Raw genomic sequence first — 25,235 nt, 5'->3', positions numbered from 1 at the left:
CACAGCTTTTACTGAACCAGTGACAATAACTTTGTTACCCTTCATAATCCTTTCACTCTGAGGCATAATCATAACAAGCTCCATTTGCCTACGACAAATAGACCTTAAATCACTTATGTTCTTTCCACACTACCGGGTGATTTTTAAGTAAGGTATGCTTCACTTCTTACACATTTTAGGAACATGTTGATTGCATAAAGTAAACTATTTTTAATATAGCAGGGAAACAACTTGCAGTCTGGTGAACATTGTGTTAACCACTTTTTTTCCCCCCAAAGCATTATCTTGTGTTATTTTACATTTGTAAGAATTATTCTTTCCATACTCTTAAGTGGAAAAACTGAGGTCCTAGTAGGTGAATTGACTTTCCTCTCTCCCTGTCATTCATAGGTTTTGGGTGTCCTTATGCATTTACAAACAGAGGGCCCAATATCCTTCACCCCAGTGCTATTCATACTTAGACCTATATATAGATATATTTAGTGGCAGAGCTGGTTTCTTTTTAATTACATGATTTAGTAGCAGAGCTGGTTTCATGAATTACACTAACTAAACCCAAAATGGCCTTGTTTGGATTTTATTTTCTTAGTATCTGTTGTTGAAAGTAGATAGAGAACCCAGGACTCTTGGTTTTGACCCAGGGGAGCATACAGAGAGTTATATACCACTGGCTGGGTGAAGTGAGAATCAGTAAACATTAAATGCTTGCTATATGTCAGCCACTTTGCTAAACCCTGGGGACAAAAGAGAGGTAGCAAAAGACAATTGTAGCCCTCAAAGAGCTCGCAGTCTAATGAAGGAGACATAACTATATACAAAAAAACTATAGACAAGATAAATAGAAAATGAAAGCACTAGAATTAAAAGTGATTGGGAAAGGCTTCTTGTATACCTAACACAAGTCAGTTGACTAGAACAGAGTTAGGCTCTGTTTTCATTTTTAGGAATTTACTTGCAGCTTAACACACTCACCCCTAGTTTGTCTGGCAAATACTTGATCATTCACCAGATAATTGGCTGCTAGGCTCTAACTTAGGGAGAAATTGTATTTTCAGGTCAATTCTTTTTGTCCCCAAGACTCTTGAGCAGATTAATATTTTTGATAAAAATTTCTATTCCTTGGGTTGGAAAGAAACCTTCAGAGGTCATGTTTATAAGCATAGTATCTTGCATTTAAAGTTTGTTAAACTGAATGTCATTCATCTCTTCACTTAAAAGGTTGGCCAAACCAGACCAAATGAAGTTTGTAGGGAAGGGTCTCATATTAAGGCAACAAGGTTGAAGCAAACAATTTATATAATTCCTTAAATTACCATGCAAATTAAGTCCTTCTTCCTATTTGGGTAGCAGAGATGAATCTATGGAATAATTTGGTTTGGAATTAGCCACTCCCATTTCCTGTCCATTCCTTAACTCTCTTTACTGAAGCAGATGAGAAGGATGGTTCAGTTTCTACAACAATGAACATTGGGACCGAAAAATGTATCCTTCTCTGGTGTCTCTTCCCCAAATACTTCCTCAATCTTTCCTAAGAATGACTTTCATACTACCTTGTGTTATTGGGAAGTAGTGGGGAAGAATAAATTTCATGGGGATTCCAAAAGCTATTTCTTGAATATTGTGCCTGTCCTGGGGGAGGAATGTAAAAGAAACGTCTCTTTAAGTTCCCTTCTACATTGGCTAGCAAGGTAGCATACTCTAATCAAATAATGATTCTTATAGATTCAAGTTAAAAAGATAAATTTGAAATTAAACGTGTTTAGGGGAAAGCATTGAGAAATCAGGTGAAATCTGATCAGGGAAGGATTCCTGGAGGTTGTAGATTTGGAGGTGTCTGAATGAGGAGGGAAACAGATTGGGAGGAGTAGAGAAAGACAAATGCAAAGATACCAAGACAGAAACAATTTGTGTTTAAGGGGTAAAGAATACTTGGCTAGTACAGCCAGCCAAAGTTTGTGATTAATTCCTCAAATTTCGAAATAGCTTACCCAGGTTATATTTTTCTAACTGCTAAAACTTACTTAGATCCCACTAATATTCAGATTCTGTGATAATTGGAATCAAGACTAAGTGGACTTATATCTTGGTACTATCTGAAAAAAGCACAGTATTAAATTAAGCAAATTAATAAAAGTATAAGAAAATGTTTAACCAGGAAAGTATTTCAAATACTTGAGCATCATCTACCTACAATTTTCTAATTATGTAGAACTTAAAATGTCTACAAATTTTACGTGGGTGTGTATCTGTGTGTATATATATACATATAATTACATGTTAAAATATTTTTAACTTCAGTGGGCTTATATGCATAAGCCTGATGCAGATATTCCCTTTACTAGGACATAACAAAATTTCATGTATGTCATTAAATCCTCCATAGAGGGTAGGAGGAGGTATTACATTATGTGTTGTGAATTTTCTCTGCTTAACATTGCTTTTCATTAGACAGCTTGTCCATTAGTTGTCCTTCACTTATAAGTACTTTTTCCAGACATTTTTGATAACATCTTTTATGATAGCAGTTATTAGCAATGTACTCTTATTCTTATGCTTTTCATGTTCAAAAAGCGAATAAATTATTAGAGCTGAAAGGGTACTCATATTTGACAATCTGGTGAAGCCTATGAACTTCTCAGAATTAGTTTTAAGTGAAAATAATTTAAGTTTTTTGCAGCCAATGTTAAGTCATTAAAATTAAAAAAAAAACCTTCATGGATCCCAACTTAAGGACACTTGATTGGTCTAACCCTCTCATTTTACACATAAATAGGTTTAGAGGGATTAAATGCCTTGTCTAAGCTCACAGATGATGAAATGGCAGAGGTAGGAAATCAAGGATTTCTTCATTCTAAAATCAGTTGATTTTTTTAAACTGCATTATATCTCAGAATATCTCTTTAATATTTAGTTGGTGTAATGTGAGCTTGGTGAACTGAAGGCTGGCTCTGTGTTAGAAAAACCTGGGTTCGAGTTTTGTCTAATACATGCTAGCTTTGTGAACCTGAGCAAGTCTTTAACCTTTAACCTTCTTTCCATGTCCCAAGGCCTTTAAGACCATAAACTTAACTCATCTGCATTGGTTCAGACAATGTTTGGCCTATAAAAATCCAACTGTGTATGCAGAAATAAGATTATTTTGTGTGCAGTGCTCTTTCAGACTTTTCACCAGTTCAGGCTATTTTGCTTCCTATCTACTATGCCTGGTATCTAAATTAAGACTGAATGGCTGAATGATCTTTACCCTCCAGAAGGCTGTGTATAGAAATTAAGATGATCTAGAAACAGATAAAACATAAGAACTCATTAAAGAGGGAGAAGGCAAACAAAAATTTGAGGAATAAGGTGGTGCTAGTGCTAGTGGATGTGTCTGTGCTACTAACCCTTAACTCAACAGCAGCTCTCTTCCGAAACACCAATGTAGAAGATGTTCTGAATGCTCGAAAATTGGAGAGAGATTCACTACGGGATGAGTCTCAGAGGAAGAAGGAACAAGACAAATTGCAAAGGGAGAAAGACAAGCTGGCCAAACAGGAACGAAAGGAGAAGGAAAAGAAAAGGACACAGAAAGGGGAACGCAAACGGTAACGTCTGGATCCTGTCTTCCTCCCCAAGGATTTGATCAAAGGAAGAAACTGGGTCTTGCATATGGTGTGTATTTTGGAGAAATAAGTCCTGATGGTTTCCCTAATGCATTTCCTCTCTTGTTTACACAGCTAAAAGAAAAATCACAAATGTTTAATTACAAAATGTGCCATGTGATTTGTGGTGTGGGTAACTTTGGATTGATGTAGCCAATTCTGTACCAAAGATCAGAGAAGGCGTGACTTATTTTCAGCAAATCAATTCTTGTGATCCTTTTATTAATCACTTAAAAATGTTGGTCTTCCTCTTCTTGGCCAGAAAACTAGCTTTGTAACTTTTAAACCTGGAGTATGTAGGATTGGAATGGATACTACTCTCCCTGACAGAATGTAGAGTGGAAGTGTATTTTGAGATAGCAGTTAGTTTTAAAATGTGGTGGTTTTTATTTCTATCAAGATAATATAGGAAGCTAAATCCAGATTTTATTTTTTTAATTATAGGAGCAGAAGCTGCTAAAGCCTAGGGAAGTGGAGGTAGTTGTGGATGTTTAAAAAACAAACAAAAAATAGTATGACTATCACATCAGTGCAAAGCTAAACACGTAGCTATGATTTTATAGCTATAACCATGATTTGACTAATGTGACAGTAGACAGTTTAGTACCATTCCTACACCTTAACACATCTAAATATAAATAAAAACTTCTAATGGTTCCTAGTTTAAAAGAAGAAGGGTAGAATAGTGGAGTGGATAGAAAAGTCATCTCCCTAAAGAAAAAGGCAACACTAGGAATCTCTAGCAACACTGGGTATCCAACAATGAGGTCAGCCTCTCAGCCTGGTCCACCTTCTCATTCTTCAAGTAGCACTGGGGAGAAGGAAGCCACTGGCTATTCATCCAAATTTGGATTCTGGGAAGATATTGATGCCTGCATTATTGTTAAGTCCATTTGGATGGACCAGATGCCCGCAGAAGTTCTCCATCTTTGCTTGCTTCAGTGGCTAGATTTAGTTGCAAGTAACTTCTCTTTGATTGTAAACAACTACTGACTGTAAAATAACCCAGAGAAGGCACTTTCACTGAATAACACACTGAAGAGATATCAGTTTCATATGATTACATGGGAGTAACAGACCGTTTTAACTTGTATGCAGATTATTACAATGATGCTTGGCTAAGGAAAGGTTTTTCTCTCTCTCTTTCAAATATTCCTGAGCCATAGCATTTCAAAAATGTAAATGTTCACATTTTCCACTTTTTTTTTCAAATAAACTTCTGATATTTAAATCACCATTTTCTGATTTCTTCTGGTTTTCTCTTCAACCATCTTTAACCATGGGAAAAGAAGTTCAGAGTATGATAAAGCAGAAAAGATTGCTGGTTTTGGAGGTAAGAGGAGACTTTAGTTTAAATCTCATCTCTGTTAACTTCTTGTAAAGTTACTACCAATGTGACTTTGAGCAAGTCATTCAACTTCTTTTGCCTTATTTTCTTCCTCTGAAAAATGGGAGGTTTGGACTAGAGGACCTCTGAAATCCCATCTTCTTCTAAATATATAAAATTATTCACTTAGAAGTGTAAGAATTTTGACTTCATGCTATCTATTATTAGAGTTCTAATATGCTGGCTAAATCTTTGAGGACAACTGGAGTCTACCCTACAGCATTTTAACATGGTCATTTCTTGGACCAAAGAGAATAATTCAAGTACAGAAGAACCCATATGTGCTTTAACTTCTCCATGAAAGTACTATATCTTTATAACTTTCATGTTTGAAAGTCCTCAGTTATTTGTAACAAACATCCATTTATATTTTGGATTTCAGACATCTCAGCTCTCATGCTGTTAAAGACATTATAGAAGTCCTTTTTTGGTTGCTAAATTAATTATGCAGTTTAAGTTAAGATTTTTTTAAAAGTTGAAAGGAATCAGTCTTTATTATTAAAATAACAAATTACATCTGAATGACTTGCTTCAACCTACCTAATACTGTAATCATTAAATATATGATATATTGAGACTGTATGTGTTACAACTAAAATCCAAATGACAAAAATATTCTGCAAAATTTTAGAGAAAAGGGAATAGGTTTGTTCATTAACAGCTTAAGTATGTCATCCAGATACCTGAAGTCCTAAATGAATATGGGTCTTCAGTGATGTCAGTTTGGGGATGAGGCTGTTTAAATTCCCCCTTTTCCTATTTCCTCATTTAATACTAACTAGCCAAAATTTTAGGTTTTGCTGTAACATTCTAGAACATCTCAAGGAGAACAACCCCAAAGCACTGAATGTCCAGGCTCTTCTAGGATGACAATATTTTTCAAAGTAGCTTTTCAACCACTTTTGGTAGAGTTTAATTTTCTTAGGTTTGACCAGATTTTTTAAAAAAAAGAACAAAAATGGTAGAAATACACTACATATTCACTGGAGTAGCTGTTGGCTATTTCCCAATAACTTGTTCAGATTTTTACTTAAAATGATATAAGGGAATAAATTGAAATATATAGAAATTTCTAAAAATTATGCCATAAAAAGACAATGTATATTGATTCAAATCACCTAAAGGTGTAAATAACATTTTTTATTTAAAGATAACCAGGTCAGGATCAGTTAATAACTGGAAGTGGGGTTATTATTAGGAAAGGATTTCTAACATGGTTTCTTTAGTGTAAATATATATATATGTATACACACACACATATATATATATTCTTAACATACAATCTATACCTAACTTATTTTGATTATATACTATAAAGGCTTCTACAGATTTTCGAAACATCCTGAAATTCTTGGATCAGTACAAGGAACAAAACTTCAATTTTAGGTAGTAGCATTTTAGCAACTAGTATATTCAGCTGTAACCCAAATACAACATAAATATTCATTCAAAATTACTTAGCAGCAATACTCACCAATTTTATGTAAATTTAGTTACATGGTTTCCTAATGAGCATAGTGAGTGAACCAACTCAAGTCTGCTAGCTGTATCAGGGATGTAAATGTTGAATAATGATATCAGACATTTTCAACAAATGCTAATTTATTTCTTACCTGACAGTCTAAATTCAGTACAATATTTGTTTTCATAACATCCAACATGTCTTATGTCAAACTTAACCAGTTTCTGTGCAGTGACTGTGGTGGGGTGATCTATTTTATTTGGCTACCCTCAATGTAATTCATTTGGGCAGTTCTCTTAAGGCATATCAATGATCAAAATGGTTTCACTACAGTTTCTCCTGCATTCTCAATCAGTTTCTTCCGCACATCATCTAAAGAAAATTTATGTGGTGTGATTACACTCCTTTTTTTGCATACCAGGATTTCTAAAACTAGGAAGAACACTGATATTTAAAACATCAGTATTTCTAGTCAAGGGTAGTTCAATTAAATTTCATCAGTACATTATATTATAGTTTAACTCATGCTAGAATTGTTAAAACCCAAGGTCTTCTGAGCCACATAATACAACATTTCATATTAATGAATAAATTATTCACGTTCAATACAAAGATATTAAGTGATGAGAAACAGAAAAAGCCAAGCTTTCAAGAGCTCTCAAAAAAAATACAGAAGCAAACTAATGAACACAACTACACGAAATATACACTAACCAATTGTAAACCAAACTAGCTAAAGAGTAACTTTAAAAAAATACATTTTAGAACCTCGTGATACCCTCTTAAAAGCAGCAAAACCAAGGGTATTAGAACTATAGTCATTATTTCAGTTGCTGTGCAGCAAGTCTTTCTAAAAGATTCAGATAATGGAAATGTTATGTTTTGATTCAATTTAAATACTTTAAAATTGGCAACATTTAATAATTGATATTATAATTAAATTTTAAAGAATATACACAAATGATTTGAACAGGTTTTATATTCAGTAACTTGCATGGTTTTTACACTGGCACTTTTATCACTAATTTAGGAGAATCAGATGCATTTCCCTCCATAAATTTAGGCGCTAAGATTTCAAATTTATAAATATGGTAGTATTTTAAATATTAAATTTTTACATGAATATTGGGTATAGCCTTGTTTTCCTTTGGTTCCCAGGTATTATCCAGTTTTGCAAGGAAAACACTTTTACATCACAATCAAAACTTGTCTTGGTTACAAGACTGTAGTCCTAGTTGGGTTACAGTCACTTAGATTCATTATTTGGAATTATTACTTACTAAGGCAAACCTAAATGAAACTTATCACCTAGAAGAATTTCACATTTGCGTTTACCTGCACTGCAGAATAGGTTTAAGTAATACTTTAGTTGTTAGGAAATATTCAGTTTACTTAAACTAACCTGTTATCTTTGACTAGCTAGAACTCCTAGAGTAGTCAACTTTACCTTTGAGAGTTCACTTTTAACTATATCTGATCCATTAGAAATAGTATTCTAGATTTTTTTTTAAAAAATAGAAGTCGAACTTCATTAAGGTATTAACTTTAAATCTGGAAGAAAATTAATGTACTGAAATTCTCGAGCTTGAAAAGTTCATTAAAATTACTTTAGAATGTCTTGATACATTTACTTAACAGCTTTTATTCTTCATGTTCTGCTGGCATTTCCTTAATGTTTGTTTGTTTCACCTCTCTGGTTCATAGGATTGCTGCTATTTATACTTTCATGGACTTTATCTTCACAGTTTACTATATCCTGTAAAGCCTTCTCCACATCCACTTGGCCAGCAGTACTGGCTGTTTTGGGCAAGGTCATCTGCAGTGCACACCACAGGGTAGTGCGTGCTTTCCGAGTAGCCACACACATCTCTTTGATGGCTGAGGCAAGGGCAAACACATCTAAAAAATATATATATATATAGTTCATGTTAGATATCACCTAAAAAATTCTTGAAGTCTAAAAATAAAACAAACAAAAAAACCACCTGACATTATAGCCTCCAAAATAAAGTAATATCGCTCTTATTTAAGAAGGATGGCTATTTCTTGAGCTAACAATATTCTGTTGGGATATATGGAGGGGTGTGTGTGTGTGTGTATGTGTGTGTATGGAGAGTGTTTAGAGGGGAAGAGTGTGTTTGGTTACTGGAAAAAAATAACATGTTTTATCTGGGGTACAGATTTTTTGTCTCAATTGCACAGACAGAAATCAAAAGGCTGCCAAAGAAAAGCTAAAAAGAAACACTTTTTAATTTTGAAGGACATAAAAAGTTATCAGGAATTGCATTTTCTTCCGAGTGTTTAAAATCTAAGTTAAGTTTGCCTAAATACTTAAAAGTTCTAATGTAAGCTAGAAGTTTTCCCTGGGGGGGAAATGTTTATTGATCCTCTGATCAAATATAAAATTAACATACTACTCTGTTCTTTTATAATAACTCTTTAGATTTAGCATCACCTTACCAAAGAAGGAATATTGATTGGTACCTCTGTCATCTTGGCATCTAGGAACTCCTTGCCTTTGCCGATTTGAAGCATTTACAATTTCATCCTTTCTACGTGACTGTACAATGTGAATAGACTCCAAGTGTCTATCAAGAGCAGTAGAAATATTGGCATGAAGGGGAGAGCTGCGAAGACGTTCCATTTTGCCAAGTAAAGTTACAACCTGTAGGAAGTATTTTAAAGTTAGGTAAGGCATATAATCACACTGCCTTGCCTCAAACTTCAGCAAAAATAAATTTGTATTTCAAGAATATTAAAATAATTTATCTGCTATTAAAAGCTCATTTCAAAAGTTTAAGTGTCTGACTTCAAGAACTTACCAACACTGAAAAAGTTAAATATGTTAGTAAATAATATGCAGATATAGAACAAGGTATATTCATTTTTTAGCATTTGGGGGGATATCTTTGGGGAAGTAGATTTAATAAATAAAAGTCATTAAATTTCAGATTGATTAATTTTGATTTTGTTTCCCCATGTGCAAAAAAAAAAATGGAAATAAAACCTGTCCCCTCTCTACTTAGAAATGTGTGAAGATAGAATGAGATGGTTATTAAAAATTTACTTTGGAAGTAAAATACAATTCAACATTAAGAATTCCTAGTCACTGGGGGTAAGGAGGGAGGGGAAAAAAAGCAGACAACTCATCGTTTTTTTCCTGCTATTTGGTTTCCATATGGTCCATTCAATTTTTAACTACATTCTCCAACAACAATTCAATGGTGCTTTCAGTGATAACCTCATTTTAATCCACTCAAATGAGTTCAAAGGAGAGAATACAGATAGAGATGAGTGGGAAGCTGAGAACTGCTCTAAAAAGAAACCATTATTGATTGGTTTAAAGAATTCAGAATTTGGGAAAATCCAGGATATTTTTTGTGACTGTTAAAAAAATTCCACAACTATTAACATTCCCCAAAGAAATTTTGGAGAAAAAACAGTTTATTCCTATTGATTACTATGCTAAAAAATTAGTTTCTAATTTCATTTCGGCAGACATGAACTTTTGGAACATTAAGGGGTTCAAGCCACCTAATTGTGACTGTCATATGGCTTGCTTCAAGTTCTTAAATGGCGAGTAGTTTTCTCTGACAGAATTTCATAGAACAAATCAATACAGTAATTATCTCCAGAAGCTAGCTGATTCTGATTCTAATCATATACCATACAGCACAGTTCTAAAAAACCTTTGAGCTTTATCACTGTTTCCTTGTCCCATCAAAATTTGTCTTTATGGATTGAGACTATGTCAAATCAGGCCCATAGATTCTCTCAAGAAAAACAGGTTGATAGGACAGAGTAAAATATGTAACTTCATCTTATGCCCCTAGAAAACAAAACACTACACTAAAAGCACAAACCTATAACTAAGTTATTATTAATTTTAAAAAGCAAAGTTATTTAAAGGTTAAGGGAAAAAATGTGATAAAAAGTTTTATGTAGCTTTTAGTGGACTTATTTTTTAACAGATTTCTGAAAAATTCCACAAAAAACACTAGAAACCTACAAAAGTTAGGACAGTCAAAAAAGGTTCAACATTTGAATATTTCTGAATAACAATGGTATATTTAAATCAAATAAAATTATTATAACCTATATATCAAAATCTCCAAGTTAATAACTAGCAGGAACATTGTTAATTTTTAGATCCTCTCTTGTGACTATTATATTATATATTATAGTGCTAAGGCGTTTTTAACCAGAAATTATTTTTATAAAAAATAAACTAGTTTTTAAATTATAAATTAACATGATAATATTTACATGCAATCCATGACATTTCTAATTTATTTTAACTTGCTAGACATTTTTCTCAGCATAAACATTTCTCTTGGATTTAAAAAGACATTTTTCTCAAAAATTTTAAGTGATTGGATATAAACGGGTTCAGTAATTTATAAGAATTGAAAAAAAAACAGGCCTACTTCTAGGAAAGGTCACTAATAGTTTGTTTATAACAGCTTAAAGGATATAATTAGGAAATAACTCGATTCTACTATATTCTTGATTCATAAAGCTTCTGTTAAGTCACAGACATAACCTGATTTTTTTTGAACATTTAATTTTAAAACTTTAAAAGACATTTTTAAAAAGTTCTACTTAGAAAGTGTTAACTTTTAAATAAGATTTTAAAGAATATATGCAATTATTTGCAAACTGCCATTCCAAAATCCAAAATTACTAAATTTTTGTGGGGTTTCATTAATCCCAATAACAGATTTATCTCAAGATTCCAGCACAGTTCCCCCCATTTAAAAAATATGATACCATTACATAACTATACTACTCTATGAAGTCAGGCACATAATTAGGCACATAAATTGATAAATGAAATAAACCAATGATGCATAGCTAGGAAAATTAAGAATTATAGCCCTATGTTTCACAAGGTACACACTACAAATACACTAACGTAAGTTATAAAGATAGCTTAAGTTAAGAAATGTGGGGAAAATTTTGGTGTCAATATTTGGGAAGAGATTTTTAAATATTTAAAAACTTTTCTATAAAAGTCTTGTTAGATTACCAATTTATGTCTGAAAGTAGTACCTTTTAAGATGCTGGTAAAGAAATTTTTGATTTATAAAGGTCCTCTTTCAAAATAGCTTTTATTATCTTCATGCTAAGAACATGGATATTATTTTTAAAAATCTAATTCAAATGAGGTTTTTAAAATCCTTCAAAGTCTTACTTAAAAATATACAAACCAATTTAAATAAACAATTTTTTTTTTTAAAAAACAGCTTACTCTGGCTTGTTCTCGTAGTTCATCCACAATTAAACGATCAACTCTTGATGGGTTAGAGGTCAGCCTTGGAATTGGAGTGTTATTAGTACTGGAAACTTTCTTCCCTGGATAGTTCTTGGCAAGAGCCAATTCAGTCTAAGAAAAATTGCAAAAGTTTAGACATCTCATTTTTTCACAATATTAGACAATGAATAAGTTTTCATATACACATACATGTATGGATCATCCTGGCAAGAGCCAATTCAGTCTAAGAAAAACTGCAAAAGTTTAGACATCTCATTTTTTAACAATATTAGACAATGAATAAGTTTTCATATACACATACATGTATGGATCATCCCATTTAAGCCAACTTTTTATCATTCTATGGCTTAAATCTTGCCTGAACATACAAACTTGCCCAAACACTTCAAATACCAAAGGAAGTTTGAATTTGCTGAAGTTGGCAAGGATTTAAATATTAAATATATTTAATCTAATTAAATATTAAATCTAATAGCCTCTATATATGAAGATTTTATTTCCTTCAAAATTAGTAATTAAGTCATTAAATGTTTATTTATGAAAGATAACTTGGAATTTGTGGTCTCTAAATCATATAGTTATATTCAAAATGTTTACTTCTAGCCATTTTATATAGCAGTCTGTAGGTACTTTGCTAAAACAAAGCATTATTAAATGTTACTATATTCTTTAAATTATTTGTAATGATTTTTTCAACATTGATGAGATTGACACAAATTCAATTGTTAAATGTTTTTGTCTTGTTTATTTCTGAGACAATTTTTCTTATTATCTAGTCCCTCTGCATGTAAAAACACCTTACAGTTTTTAATACTGCAGAATAAAGATTTCAGCTTCATCAGCAAGACAGGCTATTCTTGAACATGATGATAATACTGAATAATAATGATAATACTGGCATCCCACTAATAATTGATTTACTCCTAAATAGCTATTTTTATATTACCTTTTTTCTCTCTTTTTCTAATGCTCTCCATTGTTCATAGCACTCTTCCAGACGAATATGAAGTTCACTAGCTGGTCCACTTCGGGTTTTAATTGGCCTTTGAAATCCAAACGTTGGCACAAAACCAGAAAAGGAATTATCACCATACATCATGTCATTGAAATAAGGATATAAGTGACTTAAATCGTCATAAGAAAACAAATCGTAGGAATCCAATAGTGGAACAACAGAATGGCCAAATGGATGGGTAGATCGCAAGGGAAATCCATTTGAACCAAGTTGCTGAAAACTTTGATTATGCCTTAAGTCTCCCATCATGTAATTATTAGAAAAGCATGAGGCTTGCGTACGATTCACACGGTTATTAACAATATTGTTGTCTCCACTTCCCTGTCTGTGGCTATTATAGTGACCTTGTGATTCCAACAGATCTTGATAAGTATTTTGAGATAAACCATCTAAATGCTTCTGTCCTTCCTCAGGATCATAATGTCCACTTTGGGGCTTAGCTTGAAAATTATGTTTGTTCACATTTTCAATGATCCCATACTGCTGAGCTGAATAGTTATCACAAAATCCATTTGGCTGCTTTATTTTTTTATCTGTAACTGATTCAAAGAGACTTTCTTCACCAGTCTTAGTCAGTCCTTCCATGTGATTGACAGACTGAATTCTTTCTGTACCATTGTAACTGAAATCAAAACTAGAAAATGCTGAAGGATTTTCTTGGCAATATTTCTGAAACAAATTACTATTCTGGGTTAAATTTGTAGATGATAGTTGGGGAAAATCTGAAGAATGGTTACCACCTTTTGAAGCTGCACTTAAATGGCTATTCAATTTCATCAAGTTACCTTGATTTCGATATGGTACAGGAGTGCTGTTTTTCGTTTGAACATTCATCCAGGTTGGCCTACTTATGTTGATACCTCCGGAAGATGTTGCTGAGTTTGATAATAAATTCACTGATTTAAAATATTCAGAATTCTGGGGCTCAGGTTTAGAAAACTGTGCTTTTTCTGAGACACTAGCAAAATCATTATTACCTGGGCAAGCTGTGTGAGATTTCAGTCCATATTCCGATTTTAACCCAAAATCAGCAGTGAATGCTGCTTCCTTTGCAAACTGCTTTTCTGCTAAATGTGGTGTAGTCTTTGAAAATGTGAAATTCTGTTGATCTTGTATCGTCTCCTCCATTTTTTTCTGATTTGTTGGTTTAACTTGAAATAATTTAGTGTATGTGTCTGTTTCTACAGCTGGTGTCTCAGGTGTTCCATTGGCTAATTTTTTGTTATCTTGAACACTAAAATTTGAACATTTATTTAGCTTAGCTTTATTAGGATGAGAATATTCTGGATATCTACAGTAATCTGCATTTTCATTGTATCTATTGAATTGAGAAAGAAATATCTCTGCCCTTTTTTGCTGTAATGGTGCCTCAAGCCCTTTGGCACACATTTTCTCTCTTCCATAAGGGTAAGTATCAACTCCTGATTCTTTCATGATATCAGATAGGCCAGCTTGTGGTGTAAAACAGTTTTTGATAAATGGATATTCTTGGAATGTTGTCTTAGCGGTATCATTTGTCTGAATATTGTAACAGTTGGAATGATCACTTCTTGAGGGGTACATCCATTGCTCTTCAAGGTCTAAGCTAGTAAATCCATGATAAAGTTCATCTATTTTCTGTTGTGGTGTGAGATTACTACTGTGCAGGTACTGCTTTTCCACTGCTGAGACAGATTCACCACCATAAAAAGCTTGTTGAGAGATGGCTGTATCTACTGGCCTTTTAGTTTCTGACAAGAGGTCATGGTGATCTGCAAATCTGCTTGTATTCACGGGCCAAACTGACTTTAAGTTGGAGGAGCAGGTCCTAGAACAAATAAATATGTTTAATTACAACTTGGACTTTTAAGACTTTTCCCCAGTAAAGAATGTGAGAAAGGAATTGAAAGATCTCGGTCTTTTGTCCCACTCAGCTTTTCTTCAATTATCCATAGCACATTATCAACCTTTTTTATCATAGAAAATTTTAAATAATGGTAGCTATTTCCTAATACATATACACAAAACACCTTCTTAATTTTACTCTCTTCAATGTATTTTTTCCTATGGACCACTCAAGCCAATGAATGTAATCCCACTATAGCATCTCATTAACTACAAAATGAATAAAAGATTTTTTCTTTTGATTGGCTTACTTTTACTGTTAACAGACACAATTAACTTAAAGAAAAATAAAGTTCTGGAGAGTCTATTCTTTCATAATTAAAACAGATGTGTTTTGATGCAGATGTATTTGAAATTAGAATATTTTAGTGACTATATATATACGGCATAGTTTCTATTTAGGAACTATTCAAAATCCAGAGCTTCTGGGTTAGTTTTTTCCATACCCAAATAAAACAAGGTGTCTTTTTTAACAATTAATTTTACTTTGTAAATAAAATCCATGTGTTTTTCTGGATAGAAATCACGAAATTTTATTCTTTTTATTTATACATTTATTATACATTTATTCAATGTATAAGAACTGCCTGAAATTTATGTATTTCTAATGCCAAGCTTTAGCCCATGTGCCAAAATGTTTTGAATATGATAAGAACAATTTTCCTAATAAAAGTTGTTAACAGCAATTGAAAAAAATGAAAACAGAATGAAAATTTGAGTAATAGGACCATATTGATTTACATGTCAATGAAGTTAAGCCTAAAAGTGAATATGATTTAAATCTGACTGCCAAGTAATCCTCTATTCACTAAAAGAAGGCTAAGGATGAGGTGCAGATAGTATATGCAAGCTTAAAAGATCATATATAATATACTAACCCCTCAGCAAAATATGGCTGTGACTTATCTTGTTCTTCCAAAATGTTAGACACAAGTCCATATAAGTCTGTTTCACTGCCATAGTCATTTCTTTCAGTCTGAATCCTAAAAACAAATCACAGTTGGTGAAAACTGAATACCACTTGTAAATTGCTTATCTATAATATATAATAATAATAGCTAACATTTATAGAGTACTTACTATATGCCAGGCAATTGTGCTAATTTCTTTACCGTTATCTCTTTTGATCCTCACAAATGTCTTTTTCTAGTCTTACATTATTTTAATACTTAGCATTTGGATTGAATTTGTATTTGCATTTCAACTAGTATTAGTAACTAAATTTTTTTTTCACTTTGACATGAAATCTGTCTACCTGTAGGACAGTTCTATTTCCATTTTATTTCAAACCATATAGCCGATTAATAATTTCCTAGCCATTTCTCTATACACCAAATACTGTACACTTTACAGTGGTTCTCAAACTTTTGTTCTCAGTATCTTTATGTTGTTAAAAAACTATCGAGGATCTGTTCAAAGAGTTTTTGTTCACATGGGTTATATTTGTATCTATTTACTATATTAGAAATAAAAAATGATTTTGAATTTGTAGACCCTCTGAAAGGGTTTCAGAGACCCCAACAATTCTTTGGACTACACTTTGAGGACCACTGCTTTAGACTAAAGGAGATAAAATTTTCTGTTCTATGTCCTTATCTAATCCTATAACCTATTATTCCATCAACACTTAAAACTTATTCCATCGATACCTATAACCTATTATTCCATCTATATCCCTATATAATCCCATAACTTCTTATTCCATCAACATCTAGTTTCTTCATAAAATATTTAAACATGATGCTTTAGTCAGTACTTTCCCCAAAATTTTGTTTATGAAAGTAAAGTATATCCAGAAACTGTAATGTTTCTTCCAGTAACTCAAGATTTTAAAGGGCTTAATGTAGATAGAGTATTAGTTAAGAGACTAAGTTTCTAGACCCAATTTGCTACTAATCAGAAAGGACAAGTAATTGTGTGACTTTAGGCTCCAAATTAACTTCTTTAGGTTTCAATTATTTGTAAAATAAAGAGCTTCCCTAGTTCAGGGGTTCTTAATTTCTTATTGTATCATGGACCCCCCCCCTCCCACACACACACCTCAGCAATCAAGTAAGCAAATGGATATTCAAAAAGAAACATTCTGTGGAAATGCAGTTATCAAAATAAGTCTTAAAAACAAGTTCATGGACCTCAGATTAAAAATTGTTAAACCAAAGAGTAGCAAATCTGAAGATCACCAATTTAAGAGTTAGAAAAGACCTCATAGATCATCAAATGCAGTGCTCTCATTTTGTAGAAAGGAACACAGGCCTCAAGATGTTGATTTGCCCAAGGTCACTAGATATAGCAAAGGGCAGAACTGGTATTAGGATCAAAGTTTTCTGATTCAAAATCCAGTTTTCTTTCCTTTGCACTGAAAAATCTACATTTTTTTTATTTTCAGTGTCAAAGTTTGCTCTGTTACTACTTGTCATTTGGCCAAGTCATTATTCCTTTGGGGTTTATAAAATGATAAGAATGGACACTAAGGCCTAAAATTTGATATACTAAGGGAAGTATCAACTGTAATGGAAGCCATAGTTTCAAATTAGTTAAGTAATGTCTTACCCAGTGAGTTGGCATAACCTATAAATATATAATGACAAATTGAAGGATAGCATTTTATCCTCTTCAGAGATTAAATCAACTTCTTAATCTGAGATCCATGAACCATTAAAGGTCCAGATATAGATTTCAGGAGGATTATTGAGAACTGGAAATTTTTACATTTTTATTTTTTACTGGCCTCTAACTGAAGTTTAACAATTTCTTATATTATTTAAAAACATAGTGAGAAGACCTATAGGCATTACCAGTTTGCCAAAGGGGTCTGTGACATTAAAAAAAAGTTATAAAAATCCCATTTTCCTTGAGAACAGGAAATATTTCAGTTTTTTGAATCTATCCCCAAATGGTTAACATAATGCCTAGAACATGAATAATTATTAAATGCTTGATTAAACTATAATTTATTGTTTTGTAAAAATCTGCACCACTTTTTATCCTTTTCCTAAATTTTTTTAGTATTATGACATTTTAGATAACCTATCTATTTATATAACTATATACTTTTGAAGATGTTTTCACATAAATCTCATTTGATCCCCAAAACAGAGCTTTTGAATTAAATAGCAGAGATACTTTCATTTTATATATCATAAAATTGTAGAATGTTCAAGTTGGGCGGGACCTTATGTATTATCTGAATGATTCATCACTGGATCATGAATCACAAAGGATCTCTGAGGACAAACATTTAGTCCAACCTCTTTTCGAAAACAATGAAAATCAGCCCTAGGGAGGTTAAGGGATTTGCCTAAGAGGTCAAACATACTATTAGCAGATCTGAACCCAGGTGCTCTTAAGTGCCAGCTTCTTAAAGTGTGATTCCCCATTTGGGGTCATGTAATTGAATGTGGCGGTTACAAAATTAAGATTTATTAACAGTAAATATTTGTTTTGATTACCTACTTTACATACCTATGTACCCAAAATACATAAAATTTTTTCAGGCAAATAGGGATTGCAAATAGAAAAAGTTTAAGAAGCTCAGCTCTAAGTCAATGTTTTTTTACTTGTACCACACTGCTGAAATTGAGAATCAGTAAGTAAGGTTATGCTTACCAGCAAAATCAGATTCCTTAAAACTAATTTTATAGTAATTTTTCACGACATCATTTTCCTAAGCAATCATAAAATTTATGTGTTATCTATTGTTCCTGACTTTTCTGAAATGTAGAATTTTTCCAATAAACCTGGAGTGAAGGGCAAACCAAAACTCATGGACTAGATAAATTATGGTTGTTGTCCTTCTTGAGAGCAAAGACTGTTTCATTTTTTGTCTTTGTATCCACGAATGATTAGCACAGTGCCTGAAATGCAGGAGTTTAACAGAAGCTATGTTCTGAACAATATTATTTTCCCCGAAAAGAGTCCCTTCTTCAGTATAAAAAAGTTCTCCTTTAACATTTTTACTATTATTTTAGATATATGTATTATTTGTTTAATTGTACACATTTGAAAATCATTTCATGTAAATTATCTTGTTTGAGATTATTTTCAGTAAAGACTAGCATCTTTGGGGGTTTTACTTTGAATTAATTTTTTAAAGGTCCAATATTTTTCAATGAATAAGGACCAAAGTTTAAAAAGTATCTAACATTGCCTCTCTCTTGTTTATTAAGAGTCAAAGTTAAGTAAAAGTTTGTTTTTTTCTGATTATCATACTTTTGATATATCTGTGAATGAGCTATCAAGAAGGAAAATCTACAGAGATGGAACGGTAAGGAGACTATTCTCTTTAACCTAACAAAAAAAAAATAACTTTGTAAATGGGAACTCTCAAATCTTATTAAAAGAAAAAAAATACCAATTGCTATTAATTAACTTTACCTAAAGTAGCCTCTTCAAGTTATTTTAAAAACTTGATGAATAAAACTAATGCCAACCAATCACAATCCTGACAAGGCTGAAATAATGAGAGAGGATTTCTGTATTTTAAGAGAAAAGTGCATATATATGTATATAAAGTTCTAAGGATCTACGATTCATTGTATAATCAAATTAGTATTATATGAAGCCTCGCTACACAAAGGTTTCATTTTTATGCAATTTAGAACAGCAAATACTAAGTTAATGTCTCAAAACTAGATGGTTTTTGATGATATTGTGATTCATTTTGAAAAGTAATGTAAAAAATGGGCTTATGTAGTTACATGCCCCGTATACTTAAATCAAGTTGGTCAACATAGTAATTGAATGTTTTTTTATCCTAATTTTTCCACCCTCATAACTTGCAAATGTTTGGTTTTATTCAACTTAAAAGCTAATTTAATTTCAGATGTCTTATTCATTAACTTACCTGTTCTTTACATTGATTTGAGAATTAGTAGGTTGCTTGATATCATCTCCATATGTTGACCATGGTGCATAGAAAAGGGAAGAATCAACAGAACTTGAATATTCTGTGGATGAAGAAAGTGGAGTGTATGTCTGCCGTAAATCTACATTGTCTTCACTCTGAAATTTAGAAGAAACATTTTAATCACTAATACATTTATTTTCTTTCATTCTTCTATTGACAGAGTATTAGTTAAGGTGATGAGAAATATAAGTGGAAAAACACAAGAACAGGATTTGAGAAACTAATCTTAAATCAGAGCTTAAGGGACTCTGGCTGTCTAGCAGAGTATGTACAGTGGCTCAAATTTTCATTTTTCATATAGATATCACATTGACTTAGTGTAACTTTGGACAAAATACTCCACCTCACCGGAAAAAAAAAAAAAGTATGTAAAAAAGTAACACTTTACATTTGTATATTGTCGTATCTCAAATCTCATTTGTTTTTCTTTTTTTTTTCTCTCTCTTTTTTTTTCTCTCATTTGTTTTTCAAAACAACTAGCAGAGACAGTATTATCTATATTTTAGTAATAAGGATAAGTCTTTTGGAGGTAAAATGACTTGCCCAACATATTATATTACTGTGTAACAGCACCATGACTAGAATCTTAAGTTTTCACATTATGACCAGTGCTGCCAAATAGTGGAATTTTAAAGCTGTTTCCACTTCCTATAATGTTGTCTCTTTCCCCCTTCCTCCAGTTTTATATCTATTGAATTTCTATTCCTGCACATTACAGAAATGCCAACTCCTCCATGGAGTCTTCCCTAATTCCTCTTCAATAACACCATCCTTCTCAGAGCCCAAAGCATTGTTTTATAACTTTCTAATACAATGATCATAAAATATTGTGTTATTATAGCACTCTACTAGATTGAAGGTCTCTTGAGGACAAGCATAATGTCTCATCTAAACTTTGTATCTCTGCCAGCACATAGTGTGATTCATTCAGTGTCACTTATGTTTATTATTGATATTTCTACTATACAACACTACCTCTTACTCTCTACTCTTTTACCTCTCAGAGAAACTATAAGAATGAAATGACACATATTAAGTATTTTTTAAGAAATTTAATAACTGTTTTTCACTATTTGAAGGGTTCCAGCACAGGTTTCTGTGAAGAAAATTTTAACAGGTTACCAATAAACAGAACAAAATTCCTCGTCTGATATAAATACTTCAACAATATCTGAAACTGAAATATATAATTAATTTTAAGTTTATTCATATTAGAAAATGCTTTTATAAGTGAACTCCAAAATTTTAGATTCACTCTTTTCAGTCCTAATACAAGGAAATGATATAGCTTTAACCCTAAATAACAATACAATAAAAAATTAGTTTATTTAATGTTTTAAGTATAACAAAAGGATCTGAAACTGGATAAATAAATATTTTTTAAACTGTGCCTATTTTCTTTGGATACTTGGGATAAATTTTTGCCTTGATTTAAACTAAATATCTATTAAAATACTTCATTTGTACAACTTTGATTTTTATGTTTTTTTTAAATTAAGTATTCTTATAAATATGACTTAAATCAGTGCCACTAAAACAATCAGTAATTCAAAGTACAGGCTAATGATGGCTAGTTAATATTAGTAATACAGTCAACAAATATGTTTAGAAAAAGTTCTTTTTAAAACCATCTTCAGAAGCTTAAATTTTTTTGTAGCATTTGCCATTTTGACTGTGATTATTTAAAACTTACATCTCAGAACTTTCTTGAGTAAACTGAGGTACAGAATTACTTTACTGAAAGTTCCATTAAAATTTTTATCTTTCCAGAATTCCAGTGGTATTCACTTATAGAGGTTTTTTATTTTATTCTGTACTTAAGAGACTTACCATTATTCAGTCTACTCATTTTTTAATCCAACTATTGGTTTTTACTAAATTCTTTAGTGAAATATTTAATCATTTTCTTTTTATGTCTACAATGATGAAGCCCTCCTGCTTAGACCTAAATATATTTTAAGGATATTCTTTTATTTCAACTGTAATCTGCATTTTAAATGAATTTTTATTCAGATGTGGAAAAAAAATTAAAAAATTTTTTTAAGTTCAATTTTAAGCTTAGGCCTGCCAGGAGGCATTTTAACACTGAATTTAGTGTGGTAGAGATTCATATATATAAATACATGAAACATCTGGGTCCTCTTCCAGCTAAAATATGTATGCAAATGTAATATACAGATGCCCAAGTGTGTACAAAATCAAATAGTCTTGGATAGCTACCAGCCTCTAAATGTGAATTATTATTATTACAAGGTGTATATATAGCATTTTTCTTTCAAACTCCCTATATGAAAAAGATAAGTATTATCCCCATTTAAAATATTGATGATACACAATTGTGTGTGTGTGTGTGTGTGTGTGTGTGTGTGTGTGTGGTGCGGGGGGAGGGTAGTGTGAATTCCACTGACTTTTAAACCATGGGAATTTTTGTTAATGATGAGGAATATTTCCATGCATTCAGACTTGACCAAATGAAAAATTCAAATGACAGCAATTTAAATTACACTAATAAGTCAACTTTTTTCCCCCTGAAGCAGTTGGAGTTAAGTGACTTGCCCAGGGTCATACAGCTAGTAAGTGTTAAGTGTCTGAGGCCATATTTGAACTGAGGTCCTCCTGACTTCAGGGCTGGTGCTCTATCCACTGCATCAACTAGCTGCCCAATAAGTTAACTTTTGTTAACTTATTTTTTGAAGTTTCTAAGAGAGAAAAAGTGGATAGTATAGTAGCACATATCAAAAAAGAGCAAGAAGCTAATAAAACTTTTCCCCTTAAATTACCTACTGTTTAGATTCATATAAGCCTATAAAACTTTTTAAAAGTGTTCCCCAAAATTAAGAAATGAAAAAGTTTCCTTAATACATCCTGGATCACATCAAGCTGAGCACAGGATAAAAAGGTTTAATGAAAAATGTTAATATACTCCACAGAACAGTTTTTCAAAGATATGCATTTTGCAAATTCTCAGTTCTTTCCTCTTTTAACCAGAGATTCATCAACACTATGAGTTAGTTTGTGAAGATGAATTTGTAATAATTTGGTATGCTTGACAGTCCTTAAGTCTTTAACATGGAATTAAAGTTTATTAATGAACCTGTGATTTGTAGCAATCATAGAAGGAAGTGGAGCCAGTCAACATCACACTGTTGAACACATCAGTTAATCGGCTGCTGGTATCCGCATTAATGTTCCAGCAGCGATTCGCACCTCCACGGAAAGCGACTTTGGGCTGCGGACAACAGGAATCAAAAAGGAGGAAAGCATGAATAAAGGGAAATGTTGTACAGAATGAACTAAGTCTCAAAGACTGATTTGACAACTTTTCTGTAAAAGGATACGGATTTCTGCTCCTTAACGAGTAAATCCTTAAAAATTGAGATTACACAGGCCAAACAATTGGTATCCATTCATTCAAAGAGGCCAGATAGGTGGGATCCCATCAAAGAATTTTTTCCTATCCTCCCGAGGCCCGCTCTAGTCTCTTCTGATCCCAAGGGAAACCCAACTCCGTATTTGCAAATCAGCGTAACCGGAGGTCGCTCCTCCCAGTAAATTCCTCCTCGGAATCCGTGTACTGAGATCCCATGGACTTCCTAGTAGGGATGGGAAGGGAAAGGAGAAGTAGAAGTACGGGACTATTTAGCTAACTTCTCAACCTCCCGGTAACGCAGTCAAATTTCTTTTGATATCTTCCTCCGAGATCTACTCTCTCTAGGTCCTCCCAAGAGCTTTTCTTCTCTCTCTCTATCCGCCCCCATCCCTCACCTAGAGGCCTCTAACTCTGTCAGCTCTTCCTCCAGCCACTCACACAGGCCCCCTTTCCCGTACAAGGACTCGGAATCTGTCAGCTTCGACCTTCCATGTCCCCCTCAGGTCTACACGTCGTGTCATCTCCTGACCCCAGTTCCTCAACAAGCCATTTTCTTCAAAAGACCTTTGTCAATTCCCATGATTATTTATTAAGCGCCTACTATATATGCAGCAAGGTGCTATGCTACTTTAAGTGCTGTAGTCTCTGTCAATCTTTCCTTCCCACTCCCTTTCCTTAATTCAGGATGCTTACTCCAGGATCCTCCCAAGCTTCTTTCTCGTTAGGAGGCCTGACCCTGGCTTCCAGTCCTCCTCAATTACTTTCCCACACCCTATCGCCTCCAAACTCCCCCTCGAGAGACTCGCGACCAGCTAGCTCTCCAGCCTCCCCGCCCAATGCTCTTTCCTCACAGAGAGCCTACATCTCGTCACCAGCGCTTCTCTCACTAGGGCTCCACACCCTGCTGTCTCCTCAGTGACTCCCGTACAGGGTCCCACAGCACCACGTCACCTCCTCAGCCCTCCTTTCATAAGATCTCCACACCCTGTCAGTCACCTCAGTCCCTCAGCCCTCCCCCTCACAGGCCCCACCTATCCCGTCACCTTCTCACCTCTCCCTCTCACATGGCCCACCACATCCCGTCACCTCACCCCTCCCCCTCACATGACTTCCCCCCCACATTCGTCACCTCCTCACCTCTCCCTCACACGGTCCACTACATCCCGTCACCACTTCAGCCCTCCCGTCACACGCCGCCCCCAATCCCCTTTCCCGTCACCTCCTCAGTCCTCTCCTCACACGGGCCACTCACAACTCGTCACCTCTTCAGGCCTTGTAACCTCCACACCAGTCACCACCTCAGCCCTCCCTCTCACACGGGACACCCACAACTAGTCACCTCCTGAGCTCTTCCTCACACGGCCCCCTCCACACCCGTCACCTCAGCTCTTCCCTCACACGGCCTCCTCCCTATTCCGTCACCTCCTCATCGTTCACAGCCCTCCTCCCCCAATCGTCATCACCTCAGCGTTCCCCTCATACGGCCCCCCCACAACCCGTCACCTTCTTAGCCCTCCCCTCACGGCCCCCCACATCTTGTCACCTCCTTAGTCTTCAAATTGGGCCCCCACATCTCGTCACCTCCTCCTCACACCTCTGCGATCTCTCGGTCCTTCCCTCACAAGCACCTCAAAAACTTCCTCAGGACCTCCCTCCCCTGCCCTCGGGTCCTGATCTTGGTCCTGTCAGTTCTGTCGTAGGGCGCCGCTCCCTTAACCCCGGCCCAGTTCCTCCCTCCCAGGCCTCGGCCCTCCGGGGCTCCGTCTTCCTCCGAAGATCCCGGCCACTGATGCAGCCCAGCAACCTGCCCCTGGCCCCGGTCGGTTATCTGACAGGGCGGCAGGGAGAGTTGCTCCCGTCGGGCCCAAGCTGGGCCGTTCTCCCCTCCCGCCTCCCGATCCTCCGCGGCGCCTCGCCCGCGCCCGTGCCCAGCCACTCCAGGGTACCCCGACCCCCATTACCTCCACACCCCGCCATCCCCCTGTCCTGCCCCCCTCGGGCTCGAGGGGGCTGGAGTGCTTGGGGTAGGAGCCGGGCGGGCCGCCTCCGCCTCTCACCTCCATCTGGGGCCCCCCCAGCCCCTCCGCGGTTAGGCTCGGCTCCCGGGGTCGGGGGTGAGGGGGGGCGTCGGGCCGCTGCTCCCCTCAGCCCGCACCCCGCCGCTCCCGCCGTAGCCTCCGCCCCCGGCGCCGCCTGAGGCCCGTCTGTGGGGAGGGGGGGAGGCCGGCGGGGGAGGGAGGGGCCGGGGAGGGGGGGAGAGGCCGTTACATTTCATACCCAAGGGCTCGCGACCCG

The 25,235-nt window shown here is 34.8% G+C and overlaps 2 protein-coding genes across 5 annotated transcripts in view; one reads left to right on the top strand and one right to left on the bottom strand.

Annotated features, from left to right (window-relative positions):
• CCDC43 (coiled-coil domain containing 43) overlaps positions 1-9,440 on the top strand; it is a 16,946-nt gene extending 7,506 nt beyond the window's left edge. Inside the window, exons 4-7 of one of the 3 annotated variants that reach the window (XR_007953317.1) lie at positions 1,424-1,482; positions 3,401-3,651; positions 4,934-4,974; positions 8,996-9,440. Coding sequence is in view for 1 of the 3 variants with exons in the window: in XM_051994851.1 (XP_051850811.1) it covers positions 1,424-1,482; positions 3,401-3,588 (247 nt within the window). In the remaining 2 variants the exon portion in view is untranslated. Of the gene's footprint in view, positions 1-1,423; positions 1,483-3,400; positions 4,879-4,930; positions 4,975-8,995 lie in introns of those variants that run through there. The other 2 variants (XR_007953318.1, XM_051994851.1) reach the window with 2 other exon arrangements.
• MEIOC (meiosis specific with coiled-coil domain) lies at positions 6,613-25,235 on the bottom strand. Of its 2 annotated transcripts, none has more exons than XM_051994849.1 (8): positions 24,998-25,235; positions 22,665-22,799; positions 19,508-19,665; positions 15,543-15,647; positions 12,712-14,587; positions 11,742-11,876; positions 8,975-9,155; positions 6,613-8,389 (listed from the first exon to the last, which is right to left on the bottom strand). In XM_051994849.1, the coding sequence occupies exons 1-8, from the start codon at positions 25,001-25,003 to the stop codon at positions 8,160-8,162; spliced, it is 2,826 nt and encodes a 941-aa protein (XP_051850809.1). In that variant the 5' UTR covers positions 25,004-25,235; the 3' UTR covers positions 6,613-8,159. The 2 variants fall into 2 exon arrangements, with proteins under 2 accessions (XP_051850809.1, XP_051850810.1); XM_051994850.1 differs by lacking the exon at positions 24,998-25,235 and adding an exon at positions 23,634-23,738.

The sequence above is a fragment of the Antechinus flavipes genome, chromosome 4 (genome assembly GCF_016432865.1).
Source record: "Antechinus flavipes isolate AdamAnt ecotype Samford, QLD, Australia chromosome 4, AdamAnt_v2, whole genome shotgun sequence".
NCBI classification, from domain to species: domain Eukaryota; kingdom Metazoa; phylum Chordata; class Mammalia; order Dasyuromorphia; family Dasyuridae; genus Antechinus; species Antechinus flavipes.
The sequence above is the reverse complement of the archived record's forward strand: the minus strand, read 5'-3'. Positions and strand labels throughout refer to the sequence as shown.

Excerpts from the sequence above, each read along its gene's own strand:
- MEIOC (XM_051994849.1), bottom strand. Across the intron at positions 14,588-15,542 it reads CAGCCATATTTTGCTGAGGG|GACCTGCTCCTCCAACTTAA; the intron begins GTTAGTATATTA and ends TATTTGTTCTAG. Across the intron at positions 8,390-8,974 it reads TAGATGCCAAGATGACAGAG|ATGTGTTTGCCCTTGCCTCA; the intron begins GTACCAATCAAT and ends TATATTTTTTAG.